Source organism: Pagrus major, chromosome 24 (genome assembly GCF_040436345.1).
Source record: "Pagrus major chromosome 24, Pma_NU_1.0".
In the NCBI taxonomy this organism is placed as follows: Eukaryota; Metazoa; Chordata; class Actinopteri; order Spariformes; family Sparidae; genus Pagrus; species Pagrus major.
The window spans coordinates 931,648-946,962 of record NC_133238.1 but is presented as its reverse complement, the minus strand read 5'-3'; the positions used below and the strand labels follow the sequence as shown (position 1 = coordinate 946,962).

Genomic DNA, 15,315 nt, shown 5'->3' with positions numbered 1-15,315 from the left:
CTGTTTGATGTAAAATAATATTTAAATTAGAAAACAGGTCCAAACTGACCATTTGTTGGAGCCTGGTTCCAGACCTGAGTTGGAGCCTACATTTATACATACTGTATATCCACATGGTAGCATCAAGGTAAAGGATCTTCGGCTACACGAATGATTTTATATTTTTTGTGTGTAATATGTCCTCGACAGTGCAGACCAGTCCAGTCCTACTAAATGTACATTAGCCAGTCTTATGAACTAACTGTAGCTGTAAATAAATATACATTAGCCAGTCTTATGAACTAACAGTAGCTGTAAATAAATGTACATTAGCCAGTATTATGAACTAACTGTAGCCGTAAATAAATGTACATTAGCCCGTCTTGCAAGATTATTACATGAGTACTCATTAATGATGGGTCAAACCATGGCAAGTACTTGTAAGAGAAGTGGTAGTAGTAGATGTAGTAGTACAAGTAGTAGTATTAGTAGAAGTAGTAGTAGAAGTAGTAGAAGAAACAGTAGTACAAGTAGTAGTAGTAGTAGTAGAAGTAATAGTACAAATAATTAGTAGTTGAAGTAGTAGTAGTAATACTAGACGTAGCAGAACAAGAAGTTGTATTAGTAGAAGTATTGGTAAAGTAGTAGTAGAAGTACTAGTAGTAGTAGTAGAAAGGCTAAAATTGCTGAATATTTTGATAGCTGAATGATTTCTCTAGCTGAACGTATGCTGAAGCAGTAGCAGAATGAAAGTTGAACATTTCCCCATAAGAATGAATGGGGAAAAATTTGCAGAAAAAGCTGAAAAGGCAGAATGGCTGAAAAGTCGTAGGCTGAATGGGCTTAAAAAGCTGAACATTTTGATAGCTGAACTGGGGAATGGGGGAAAACGAAGGAATAGAACCAAGTCGACGAGGAGAGGAGGAGAAGGAGGAGCTAGACAAGATGAAGATGATTGAAGGCAAAGTGTGTGTGTATGTGAAAGAGAGAGAGAGATAGAGGGAGAGGGAAAGAGAGAAAGAAAGAGAGGAAGAGAAAAAAGAAAGACAGACGAAGAAGTTAATTAGACTTTATTGACAGTAAAACTCACTAGAAAGAGTGTAACATCAGTCCACCAATCAGAACAGAGCAACATGATTGGAGGATCAGTTAAAGGCTGGAAATTGCTGTGTCATTGAGAGAGAAAAGTGGGAAAAAAATGAAAAAAACTCCACTTAAAGAAGGCAGAAAAACTGCTTCTAGTACCACTGCTATTGGTGATATTTTAACATTTGTGAGAGTGAGAGGACAAGTAGACCATAGCATTCATGTCTTTTGTTTCCTGTAGAGTGAAAAATGAGGGAGCTAGAGCTGAATCAGCATTCACATTAACAGTAGTAGACAAGAAGTTGTAGTAGTAGAAGTAGTGGTAAAGTAGTAGTATTAGTAGAAGTACAAGTAGTAGTAGTACAATTAGTGGTAGTAGTACAAGTAGCAGCAGCAGCAGTAGTAGTGTTAGTAGCGGTTTCAGTAGTAGTATTAGTAGTTGAAGAAGTAGTAGTAGAACTACTAGCTCAACATATGCTGAAGCAATAGCAGAACCAAAGTTGAAAATTTCCCCATAAGAATGATTGGGCAAAATTTGAAGTACATAGAAAAACACCTCCCGAACTCCTGCTTGTCTTGAAAAAACTGTAATGGTTATGGCCAAAACTGATGAGTAGTTGAACGGTTTCTGTCAACAAAGTATGAAGATGGAGAAACCTTTCGAAAAGTACGGAAGGCGGAATAATAATTAAAGAGAAGAACAACAGTGTGAATGCTGTGTCAGAATTCACACTAACTAGAAAATGTGTATTTCCTGCGAAAATCCAGCGTGAATGCTGGCAGCTGAAGTGATTTTTGAAAAAAATGCTAAAATGTGAAAAATAATTACCTGGAATTCATAAAACTATAATGCATTGCACTACCCTGCTGAAAAACCCTCATGTAGTAGTAGTAATAGTAATAGTACGAGTAGAAGTAGAAGTAGTAGTAGTAGTAGTAGAAGAAGTAGTAGTAGTATTTGTAGTAGTAGTAGTAGCAGTAATAGTAGTCGTAGTAGTAGAAGAAGTACTAGTAGTACTAGTAGTAGTAGAAGAAGAAGAAGTAGTAGTAGTATTAGTAGTAGAGATAGTAGTACATGTAGAAGTAGTATTAGTAATTGAAGTAGTAGTAGAATTAGTATTAGTATAAGTATTAGTAGTACATGTAGAAGTAGTAGAAGAAGTAGTATGAGTAGAAGTAGAAGTAGAAGGAGTAGAAGTAGTAGAAGAAGTAGTGTGAGTAGAAGTAGAAGTAGAAGTAGTAGAAAAAGACGTAGTACTAGTAGTTGAAGTAGTAGTACATGTAGAAGTAGTATTAGTAATTGAAGTAGTAGTAGAAGTACTAGAAGAAGTAGTAGTAGTAGTAGAAGAAGTGGTAGAAGAAGTAGTAGTAGAAGTAGCAGTAATAGAAGTAGTAGAATTAGTAGAAGTGGCAGTATGAATTTAAGTGACAGTAGTAGTAGTAGAAGTAGCAGTAATAGAAGTAGTAGAATTAGTAGAAGTGGCAGTATGAATTTAAGTGACAGTAGTAGTAGTAGAAGTAGTAGTAGTAGAAGTAGTACAGTAGTTGTAGTAGTAAAAGAAGTTGTAGTAGAAGTAGTAGTAGTAGTAGTAGTAGTAGTAGTAGGAGTTGAAGTAGTATTACAAGTAGTAGTAGTAGTAGTAGAAGTAGTAGAAGAAGTAGTAGTAGAAGTAGTAGTAGAATAAGTAGTATGAGTTCAAGTGGAAGGAATTCATAAAACTATAATACATTGCACTACTCTGCTGAAAAACCTTCATGTAGTAGTAATAATAGTAATAGTACGAGTAGAAGTAGAAGTAGTAGTAGTAGTAGTAGTAGTACAAGAAGAAGTAGTTGTAGTATTAGTAGTTGACGTAGTAGAGGTAGTAGAATAATTAGTAGTAGAATTAGTTGTAGTAGTAGTAGTTGAAGTAGTAGAAGAAGTAGTTGTAGTAGTAGAAGAAGTTGTAGTAAAAGTAGTAGGAGTTGAAGTAGTATTACAAGTAGTAGTATTAAATTGAAATAGTAGTAGAAGTAGTAGAAGTATTATTAATTGAAGTAGTAGTAGAAGTATTAGTAGTAGAAGAAGTAGTAGTAGTATTAGTAGTTGAAGTAGTAGTAGAAGTAGTAGAATAAGTAGTAATAGAAGTAGTAGTAGAATGAGTAGAAGTAGTAGTATGAGTATAAGTATAAGTAGTAGTAATAGAAGATTAGTAGTAGTAGTAATAGTAGTAACCTTTCCACTAGCACTTTTGGCAGCGCCGAGTCAAACCGAGCCACGCTGATTTGCTTTTCCAGTAGGGCAAAGCTGTGGAGACAAGCGTGTCATCACTTTAGGACACACCTTCACCGTGGTGTGAGACTTATCGTACCTCAGAGGGATTTTCTATAAAAATCAACTCATGAGGTAACACCACTCTGTCCTTGAGGTGGTCTCTGGTTCTGAAAGGGGTAGCTTCATTTAACCATTTTTTACTCTAACCTCAGATTCATCCACATAAACACATCAATCACTACCAGAGTGAAATCATCAATATTTGAAACCACAACAATACACCACATTACTTCATCAGTATCAACTCACAACATTCAAATCACAACACAACTTTAACTTTGTGTTTAGATTGATAGCAAGCAGTCTGCTTGATAGCAGTGAGTGCTCTTCCTGCATCAAGTTGTACACATTGTTTTCCCCTCTGTAGACCATTTTAAAAAGAACTGTACAGTGTTTAGATTCTTGTAATTAGGACAATTCACTCTTATTATAATTAAGGACATTTAAGAGTGTCTAGTATAAATGCTGCACTGTCCAACACAGTTTTTTTTCATATAGAAAAATACTGTTTACTAAATTGTCATTCTTCATGTCTCTTCCCTCAGTATCTGGGCTACTTTGGTGATGCTAAAATGCGCTACCAGCGTTTGTACGTGAAGTTTTTGGAGAACGTCAACAAAAAAGATTACGTCAGAGTGTGTTCTCGAAAGCCATGGCATAGAGCTGGTCTGACTCTGAGGTAAGGCTATGAGTGAGATTTTCTTGTCAAGCACCACAGATCTGAACTGAATTCAGTGTGAAAATTAAAAAATTAAATATGGCTGTCAACTACTTATTTGGATTCATTTCAATTAACTAACAAGCTTCCTTGGCCTTCAGACATTGGAGCTTAGTTCACTCTGTCTTTGTTTTTTCACTAATTTATTGACAGGCGCCAGTCATTACCTAAACATCTGCCCACCATTCACAATCGAACCCCACCTCAAGTGGAGAGAGACGACAGAGACAGGGAGAGACAGAAAGAGAGAGAGCTGAAAGAGCAAAAAGAAAAAGAACAAAGAGAGAGGGACCACAGGGAAACAGTAGAAGAGGAGCATAAGGAAAGAGAGAGGAGAGAGAGAGGAGAGAGAGAGAAAAAAGAAAGGGAGAAACAAGAGCGGGAGCAGAAAGAGAGGAACAGAAAGGAAATAGAGAAGGTGGAGAGGGAAAAAGAGGGCAGAGATGGAAATGAGAGGGGGAATAGAGAAAATGAGAAAGAAATGGAATGGGAGAGTGAGAGGGGGAGTGGAAGAGGAGAGAAAGAGCAGAAGGAAAGGGAGAAAGGGGAATATGAGAGAGATCAAAAAGAGAGGGAGCTGAAAGAGACAGAGAGAAGGAACAGGGAGCAAAGAGAGAAGGAGAAACAGGATAAGGAGCGGAAAGAGAGGGAGAAACAGGAAAGAGAAAGGAATGAAAGGGAGAGACACGAGAGGGAGTGGAAAGAAAGTGAAAGACAGGAGAGAGAACAAAGAGAGAGGGAGAGACATGAGTGGGAGTGGAAGGAGAGGGAGCAGAAAGAAAAGGAAAAAAAGCAGAGGGATCACAGTGAAAGGGAGAGGCAGGCGAGAGAGCACATAGAAAGCAACAAACAACAGGGAGAGAGAGGAGACAAAGAGAGAGAAAAGAGGGAGTGGAGAAAAAAGGAGGAACAGGAAAGGGAGCGGAGAGAGGCACAAGAACAGCAAGACCTAGAATGGAAGGAGAGGGATAAAGAGAAAGGGAGAGTGCAGAAGGAAAAAGAGAGAAGAGAGAATGTTAAAGAGAAAGAGAAGGAGAAACAAAGGGATCAGGAGAATGTGCATGGGAGGAGAGATGACACAATGGAGATTGCTGGGTTGAAGGAGGATAAAAGAAGAGGAGAGAAGAAGATGGAGTGTCAGTCTAGACCCAAGACTCCAGAGCACAATGCAGAGCCTCCTCCCAAAAAGAGGATGAAGTGGCTGAAGGTGGTGCCGTCCTCCTCCTCCTCTGATTCCTCTCCACCCAGTGATGAGGAAGGTCAGCTGTTCATGTGTATCACTTTATATTTTTATAATTGTTAAAACATATTAACACATATAATAACATATTTAGACTTGTTTTTGTTTTAGGGCCTGTGCAGGGTGGGGTTAACAGCCGAGCAATGAGGGAGATGTTTAGGAGCTATGTGGAAATGCTGGTCAGCACAGCACTTGACCCAGATATGATCCAGGCACTGGAGGACACTGATGGTGAGCACTCAGATACAGGAACACAACTAAAAAACTTGTCCAGAAACACAATGAGTGGCCTTTGTACTGTTGTCAATGTGTAAGCAGATCACCACACTGGTTGGTTGGATTTCAAGGACTATACCAGTGTTTTCACAAAACTGTTTGCAAAGGCATGCTGTAAAATTTCAGATTGTTCAGTGTATGTATTTATCAACCCTAAAATCACCATGTTTTGTTTTTTTTTAAACTTATTACATCTAATCGTTAACAGTGAAGATGAAGTGTGCAAATCCATGTTTGCCAGTGTGCTTTCTTTGCACGGCAACCCAGCTGAGGTACCCGGGAACTAAAACTGAAGCTACATTTCTATAGCTTCAGTTTGGCACATGAACATGCAATTTCTAGCATGATCATATGCATTTCTAGTATGCCTTCACAGCAAAGAGTAACCTGGAAGTCTTGCCAAACCAGGACTAGTGGACTAGAAAGAAAACAACATATCTGTTGTTTTTGCAACCAGTGTTAACATGCACATTAAAAGAATGTCAACACCCAGCACTAGGCGGGCTGGCAGTCTACCTGTCGAAATGTCCTTGGGCAACACACTGAACCCCAAATCCATCCAGCACCATTGGTGTGTAAGTGTTTGTGAATGGCTGAGCTATCATGCAGTGCTTTGGATAGACCTGCTCATATCAGGACAGATACATAGAAACAGGAAAGAAAATGTAAAGAAAGGGAGAGACAAGTGAAGAAGTGGAAAGAAAAGGAAGAACAGGAGAGAGCAAAGGAGTGCAAAGAGAGGGAACAGAAAAAAAGAAAGGGAGAGGCAGAAGAGAGAGCAAAAATAGAGAAACTTACCAAACTATGACTAACTCCTCAGTTCTGTCAGCAATGAGGTTTATTATCTGTTTTACATTGTACAGTACATTCAACTTTATACATTTAAACTCCAATTTGTCATCAACTTCTGCAACTCTATAGTTACAAAACACTTTTTGATTTTTAATTTCCTCACACTAAATTTTCTAAAATTGAATGTTTCCCATCTCTTAGGATTTTTATAAACTTCACACATGTTCATATTACTGTCAGAATTACTTGTTCAAGTTGTTTTCAAAGTTAGAATTTAGTGTCAAATGTGGAGAAATTACTACAAGCAAATTTAAGCTTGCAATGGTGGATATCCTGATGCCTGTGTTTTGATAACCCAGAAGGCCAGAAGGGGTATTGATTCAATATCAGTCTCTTCCAAGTGAAGAAATGGAAGACCACCACTGCACAGCTTCAAATGCCAAGAACAAAGTGTAGGGAAGAAATTCAATGAGTCATGACCACTTTCCTATTTTTAGTCGCTTTGGAAGATCCTTGGGGATGCAAACAGAATATAGTCAAAGATTTGACTTGTGCTCAGTGGAACAAATTTAAAGGAAAGCACAGCAGCAGCTTTACGGGAAGTCAGTAATACAAGATACATTAATTGAGCTCCATATTGTACTTACAATAATTAAGTGCACTGAATTGAAGAGTGGACCAATAGATCATATTCACACTGCAACCATTTTTCTCTGATGTCATGCTCAGGGTGGGAATCTTAAAAGCTGGGATAATGTCCTGATGCTGTGTTCCCAGTGGCGAATCTTATAAACTATGGGAATCTGACAATTTTTTATAATTTCTGCACTTCCTGATTGATCAGATAGTGAACATTTGGAGGGTCTTTGGGACATTTTTCAAGGTGGGCTAAAACAATATACACTGCATGCACAATTTTAGCAAATTATTTTGCTCAGGATTAATTTTATTGTTGAACAAATACAATGCTCTCAGCCAAGCCAAAAATGTTATTGGACCTCAAACCTGAATGTTTAACAGAGATAAAGTGTTTTGTCTTTCTCAGGGAATATACAAGTGTGAACAATTATAAGGCAACTCTTAGTGTGCAGAATTACTGTATTGGGCAACTTAATTACAAAAAGTTTGTTTTCCCAACTCGCTTGCTTATTCTCAATTTACTCAACGACAATTAAATACTATTTTAAATATATTCAGTGACTAATACAGCCACCCTTCTTTTCAATAACTGCCATGAGCCTTCCATTCTTGGAGTCTGTCAGTTTCTTGATCTGTTCACGATCAACATTCGCTGAAGTAGCAACCACAGCCTCCCAAATGCTGTTCAAATATGTGTATTATCTTACCTCGCTGTACATTTCACATTTGAGAAAGGCACACAAGTTCTCAATAGGATTTAAGTCATGCGAAGAAGGAGGCCAGGTCATTATTTGGTCATCTTTGAAGCCTTTGCAGGCTAGCCAAGCAGTGGAGTACTTGGATGCATGTGATGGAGCATTGTCCTGCATAAAGATCATGGACTTCTTGAATGCTGTGGACTTCTACCTGTACTACTACCTGAAGAAAGTCTCCTCCAGAAACTGACAGTAGGTTTGGGAGTTGAATTTCAGTCCATCTTTAACCTGAAAAGGCCCAACCAGCTCATCCTTAATGATAGCAGCCCATACCCTTACCTTGGCCATGTCTCTGAGCACTTGGCTCCTTGTACTTATGGACACTCCAGGTAGGTTGCAGTTCTGAGATATGGTAGCACTGGAGGATAATGGGTTCCTGGTAGCTTCATGTCTAATTCTTCTCAAGGCTTTTGCAGTTAATTTGCACCTTTTCTTCTCTACATGTTGTGTGTGGAGAGAGTTGCCTCTTTTGGTAAATACATTGATACATACATAGTATTAATATCACCTCTTTATTATCAGACTCTTACTCTCCCTTGTTATTATTTAGTTGTAATGTCAAGTGCTATCAACATCCTTTGCAGGTCTCTCACAATAATAGACAGTGAGTAAAATGTGAGACTTAAATGTTAATAAGTGTTCAACTACTTTAACTCCTCAGACGAGTTGTACCTCCCACCCATGAGGAAAATTGATAGCCTGCTCAATGAACAGAAGAGGAGGTTATTGAGGAGGGTCAACATGAGTGCTCAGCACCAGGTAAACCTGCAGATCATTCTAGTTTGTTTTACAAGGCAAACAGTCTGATAGAAATGACTGTATGTTGATGACTATTTACAGGAAGTTACTTGGTGTAGGTTTAAAACAAATAGAGACGTCAAATGAATAAAACAAGGAGCTTCTTTACACCAATCATATTACCACTTCTGTATCTGTAAAGTAAACTTGAGCTGTATTCCATGCCTTTGACTGCATTTTGCTTTCCTTTCTCCAGGAGGCTTTACATATATTCCCCCGATTGACAGCAGATACGCTGGAATCTGGAGCTGTCAAAGTTCACCTTGGTGGGGAGGGATACAATCGCAAAACCCTCAACTGGGTCAAGAGGAGTATTCCTAAGCAACAGGTCAGGTCAGGTCAGCTCAGCTACAGCATAGCTGTAACATCACACTTTCTACTCCCATTGTACATTGGGTATCGTACTGGGTTGAGATTAATCAGTCCTTGGTGGACATAAACATGTTGAATAGACAAGATCTATATTAAGATTAATCTGGAGATTGACAGTGACCAGATGTTTATGAAGTTGAACTCCATCCATTGACTCGATTTGACAAAGAGTAACGAATATTCAAAACGTGACTTAGTTTGTACACTTTCATGCATGGATAAAGAAGACATGTAAGAAAAAAAAAACGAACAAAACAAAAATGCACCATGTAAAAACTAAGACTCAGGTACAGCTGTTGCATGTCCAACATGCTGAGGACAGAATGGCCTGAGAGGTTCTAGTACTGTTCCTAAGGGGCTGCTGAGGATAGAAAGAGGTGTGCACTGTGCATGTTCGACTACTGCTCAGCTCAGAGGGTCCAGGCAAGCCTTTCCCAAGGTGATGCACCATACTGTCTTTGAGGTTTTACACGTGGAATATCAGTGGTTGTTGAGGTGGCAGTACAAAATATTTTTTTTTAAAAAGCTAGAAAAAAAACAGTTATCTTTAAAGCTTTCCTCATCATGTCAGCAATGTCTGGTCAGGAGGAAGAAAGAGGTGAAGCAGATCCAAGGCTTACTCCAGGCCAACAGGTGCAAGGAGTGGTTGATAACTAATGTCGAATGTTCCCTACTTAAATCAGTGGTGATCCCCAGAAGCATCATGTATACATATATGTATATATATATATATATATATATATATATATATACAGTGGTGGCCAAAATTATTAGAACACCTGACAGATCTGAAAATATTGACCTTTTTTTTGCCTCCAAAACATGATTTCATTTCATTATGACCATGAAACATGCAGATGGTTGCTCTGAGCACAACAAATATCAGATGAAGTGAGTCCTACTGTTTTTATCCACTTTTAACTTTAATATTTGGTATGTCCACCTTTTGCAGCAATTACAGCAGCACATGTCTTTGGCATAGTGTCAATATATTTCCTGAGAACTTCAACACTAATGTTATCCCATGCCTTTTGCAACTCCAGCCAAAGGCTTTCGTTTGAATGTACAATAGATCTGTCCAGTTTATTTTCCAACTCGGCCCAAATTTGCTTGATGGGGTTGAGGTCTGGACTTTGAGGAGGCCAGTCCATCATTTTCAATGTTCCAGCAGATTCCTTCTGTCGCAGGTTTTTCCGGCAATAGTTAGAAGAATGTTAAGGATCATTGTCCTCTTGGAAAATAAATCCAGGCCCAGTAAGACGACTCCCAGATGGTACTCCGTGCCTCACCAGAATGTTGTGGTGTACTTTCTTATCCATGATGACATTTTCACCAAGTCACCTGTTCCAGAAATGGCACCCCACACCATAATATTACCCCCTCCGTGTTTAACTGTTGGCAAGAGACACTCATTTTTATATCTCCCCCTCCCTCCGTCGAACATACACTCTTCGCTTGTTCAAACTTGGACTCATCAGTCCACAACACTTTATACCAATCTTCCTTTGTCCATTTCTTGTGTTCTTTTGCAAATTTCAGGTGTTTCACTCCATTTTTCTCTTTCAGTAATGGTTTTCTTTGCTCCTATTCTGCCAACAAGTCTTCTCCCAGTTTCCGACGCACAGTTCTTGAAGACACTGTTGCACCATTAGTCATTGTGGTGTTGATCTCGTCACGCAGTTCTCGTGAGGTCTTTCTTCGGTCCTTAAGACTGAGAATTTTGAGATGCTTCACTTCTCTGTCTGAAAGTTTATTTTTTCTACCGCTCCCCTTTCGGTTCTGGTCTGAATTGGTGGTATCATGGTGGTCTAAAGTGTACTTTACAGTGCTTGGACTGCATCTTAAGTCCTTGGCTATGCGGCGGTAACTCCAGCCAGCATCAAAAAGGGCCTTTATTCGAACCCGTTGCTCACTCATTAGCTCCTTCTTCACCTTATCCATGTTCAAAGAGCAACATGTGCTTCAAGACTACTTCTAGAGGCTTTGAATTTATACCAATTGGTGGTGTGGCCTCAGTGACAAAACCCTGATGTTACCAATCACTTAATGAGCAGGATAGGCCTTGTACGTTCAAAAGAATCACACAGCTGTGTCCTAAGACTCTTGCATCACCATCAATTTAACCACGATCACACCTGACAATGATTACACAAGTAATTTGGCTTCTTCTGTGAAGGAAGATGATTGTGTGACATTGACAGTGAAATAGGCCTAGTTTGTTTTTTGTAAGGAAAATGACCTAAATCTCCTTATGATGGCTCTATTCTGTGGTTTATAGAACATAAGGATGACTTTGTAGATATTTCATTCGTTTTATAGGTATTTTAATGGCCAATTCAACAGGCAACTTAAATATGCCAAGTGTTCTAATTTTGGCCACCACTGTGTGTATATATATATATATAAATATACATATATACATAGCCTATGAGGAAAGCTAAGGTATGGAGTATTAACAGTGATACACTTGTAATTGATGTAAACTTTAACAAACTTAAACTGTGGACTTACGGTGGCGCGCTACACAGCATGGCAGCATAGTAACTGAGCTCCGGGCATCAGCCTTAAATTCAATTGTCTTTACTCATTAATACTACACACAAACAAACAAATTACATCTCGCTTCGATGATGAATGGGGACAAAGTCAAGAAAGGAGGATATGAACAACGCAGTAGCTCTGAAAGAGAATTCGGGACGGAGGCTGAAGCTAGCGAAACTCCAAAACAAGATGGAGGCCGCAGAGAGATCGAAACTTTGGATTCAATCCGTACGGCGGTGAGTGAAGTTATGACTATGGGAATGGCAGTGCTCCAGGCTGAATTGAAAAAGGACCTCTCAGACTTCCGCATGTGCTTCAGGGAAGATATTAAAAAACAAATGGACGAATTTGTTTCAGAAGTAAACCGGAAAATTCAAGATGTGACAGGTCAAATTGAAGGGGCAGTGAAACGCGTAGGCCAGATGGAGGAAAACATGCTCGGCATGGAAAGATGGGACATCGGAGTCAAAGATACTCTCACCCAGCTGCTCACTAAACAGCGGGCGCTACAGGAAAAAGTGACCGATCTGGAGGGGCGCTCTAGGCGCAATAATATCAGGATTTATGGCATCCCCGAGGACGCCGAGGGCACGTCAGCAGTGACTTTTATTGAAAACTTCATCAAGACAGAGCTGGGGAACGAACTCGGCCGTGGACTGGGGATTGAGCGCGCACACCGCGCCATGGCACCGAAACCACCACCAAGTGCCCCGCCACGCTCTATGGTGGTTCGTTTCCTCTAGTTCTCTGTCAAAGAAAAGATCCTTCATGCCACCTGGAAAAAAGAACTCCGTGTCCAAAACAAACGGGTGTATTTTGATCATGATTATGCAACGGAGGTGCAGAACAAAAGGAAGGAATATATACCCATCAAGAAAATACTACGGGATAATGGCGTACGTTTCCAGACCCCACTAACAAGATTGCGGGCCCTGTAACATACAACAGCGCTGCACAAGCAGCAGAAGACCTGCGGAGGAGAGGATACATGGTGGGCGAGATCCCCGGCAGGACCAAGAGCAAAGACATCTCGGAGGAGACGCTGGCTCGGCTTCTACCCTGGGAGACAACGGAGGCCCGACCCGGTGGAGAAAAGCACCGGTTCCAGGAGCAGATTCGGGAGAAGCTGAAGGAGTACTGCAGAACGGAACCAGGAGCCACAGCAAGGGATGAGTGAGACATTTAGTCATAATTTCCCCATTATCTTATTAAAATGATGTTTAGTTAAAATATAGGCTGATGCCCACGGGCAAAAGACAGAGCCACCAAACTCTCTTTTTTTTTTTCACTACTGAGGGCCCCACCTTGTGGCCAGCCCCCTCACTGTCTAAAGCGACATGACAGCTTTTCTGATGGAAGTTCAGTTCGCTGTTCTACAAAGTTCTGTTCTATACTGTACTGTTGATTACCATTGGTCCGGGGTGATACAAGAATGTTTCAAATTTAAGACTGACGTATTATCAACATTATAATATACTGTCTCTGAATCTAAATGGGCTGAATAACCCGGTCAAAAGAAGCAAAATGATAGCTAAAATAAAAAGGGAAAAGATAAATGTGGCATTTTGGCAGGAGACGCATCTTTCAGGTGCTGAACATGAAAAACTTAAAAAGATGGGGTTTAGAAACACCTTCTTTTCATCATATAAGAAAGGAAAAAGAAGGGAAGTAGCTATATTGATTTCAAATGCTGTCAAATTCGAATTAATATCTCAAATTAATGATAGAGAAGGTAGATTCGTTTTGGTAAAAGGAAAAATAGACCAGAAAGAAGTAACATTATTTAATGTCTATGCTCCCCCTGGGAGCAATATAACCTTTTTCAGAAGGATATTTGAACTAATTACATCATAAACGTATGGGACTCTTATTTGTGCAGGAGATTTTAATATACTTATGAACCCCTCTTTAGATACAACCAATAGAATAAGAAAAATGAATTTGATTGAAAAACGCATAAAAAAAGTACTTAAAGACTTGGGACTTATTGATGTATGGCGGGCTCTGAATGGATCAACTCCAGGATATACTTTTTATTCTGCAAGACACACAGCCCACTCAAGGATTGACTATTTTTTCATGTATAACAAAGATCTACATAGGCTGAAATATTGCAGAATAAGTCAGAGGGATATTTCAGACCACTCAGGGATTTTTCTAACTTTACATTTAGATGGTAGACAGCGAAAAACTTTGTGGCGACTTAATACTGGTTTGCTAAATGACCATACCTTTAGAAATTCAATGGAGAAGGACTTAGCATTATACATGCAAGACAACAATAATGAAGAAGTAAACCCCAGTATATTATGGGACGCAGCTAAAGCTATTCTCAGGGGGAAGATTATAGCCAGGACAGCTGCACTTAAAAAGGTGAAAACCCAAAAATTAATTGGTTTACAGGAAAAACTGAGAGATCTGGAACAAATACACATAACAAATAAAGAACCCTCGATTATACAACAAATCAGACATACTAAACAGGAAATAGATAAAATATTAGGTGAGGAGGTGGAGAAAAATATAAGATTCATGAAACAAAGATATTACGAGGCTGGCCCTAGGGCTGCAAAATTGTTTGCTTGGAGGCTCAAAAAACAACAGACAGAAAACACTATCCATAAGATTAGAGACCCTACTACAAATAAAATTACTAACAATTTGGACGGCATACAAAAAGCATTTGAAAGATATTATAAATCTTTATACTCTCAATCAGAACAGGTTAATAACCACTCAGCTGCTGAATTTCTGAGCTCCTTAGACCTTCCCACACTAGGTAAAGAAGCTAATGATAAACTCATCTCACCAATAACAAAGGAGGAAATAAGTAAAGCTATCTCAAGTTTGAACACTAACAAAGTACCTGGCACGGATGGCTTTCCTCCAGAATGGTATAAGTCAATGAAAGATCACCTGCTCCCTTATTTGGAGTCCAGATTTAATTATATTCTAAAAGGAGGCTCCCTCCTTCCCACCTGGAGAGAGGCCTTCATATCTGTGATCCCCAAAGAAGGTAAGGACAGAGTGGACTGTAAAGGGTACAGACCTATTAGTGTTTTAAATTCAGACTATAAATTGTATGCCACCATTTTAGCAAAAAGAATGGAACCAGTAATGCCCTTGCTAATAGACGAGGACCAAACAGGATTCATAAAGAATAGACAGACACAGGACAACATAAGAAGAGCCTTACATACCACCGAACAGATTAACAAAGACCAAATTGGTGCCATTATTCTCAGTTTAGATGCTGAAAAAGCTTTTGAGTCAGTTGGGTGGGAATTTCTGTATTTAGTTATGAAGATATTTAACTTTAGTAAGGATTTTATACACTGTATCCAGGCACTTTACGCCTCCCCCACTGCGAGAATTAAAGTTAATGGCAGTCTGTCTGATTCTATAACTTTACAACGTGGTTGCAGGCAGGGCTGCCCTCTCAGCCCCAACTTATTTAATTTATTCATTGAACCTTTAGCCCAAGCAATACATCAGCAGACAGAATTAGAAGGTATTTCCATGGGAGGAGTGGAATATAAAATAAGTCTGTTTGCGGACGACGTAATGATCACAATAAAAAAAATCCTAATTCAGGCTTGCCTCTATTAATGAAAATGCTGAAAACATATGGGGAATATTCAGGATATGTCCTAAATGTACATAAAACACAGGTTATGACAGTTAATTACACACCTACAGAAGAACTCAACGTAATGTATAGTTTTAATTGGAACGCACCCTGTATTAAATATCTGGGAGTGAGTTTGCCTAAAGACATGTCACAATTATTCAATATTAACTATAA

At 39.2% G+C, this 15,315-nt stretch overlaps 1 protein-coding gene across 1 annotated transcript in view; it reads left to right on the top strand.

Annotated features, from left to right (window-relative positions):
- prr12b (proline rich 12b) overlaps positions 1-15,315 on the top strand; it is a 79,508-nt gene that overhangs the window by 47,484 nt on the left and 16,709 nt on the right. Inside the window, exons 10-14 of the mRNA XM_073462211.1 lie at positions 3,925-4,058; positions 4,251-5,356; positions 5,449-5,568; positions 8,461-8,558; positions 8,794-8,925. Of these exons, the coding sequence (XP_073318312.1) occupies positions 3,925-4,058; positions 4,251-5,356; positions 5,449-5,568; positions 8,461-8,558; positions 8,794-8,925 (1,590 nt within the window). The remainder of the gene's footprint in view (positions 1-3,924; positions 4,059-4,250; positions 5,357-5,448; positions 5,569-8,460; positions 8,559-8,793; positions 8,926-15,315) is intronic.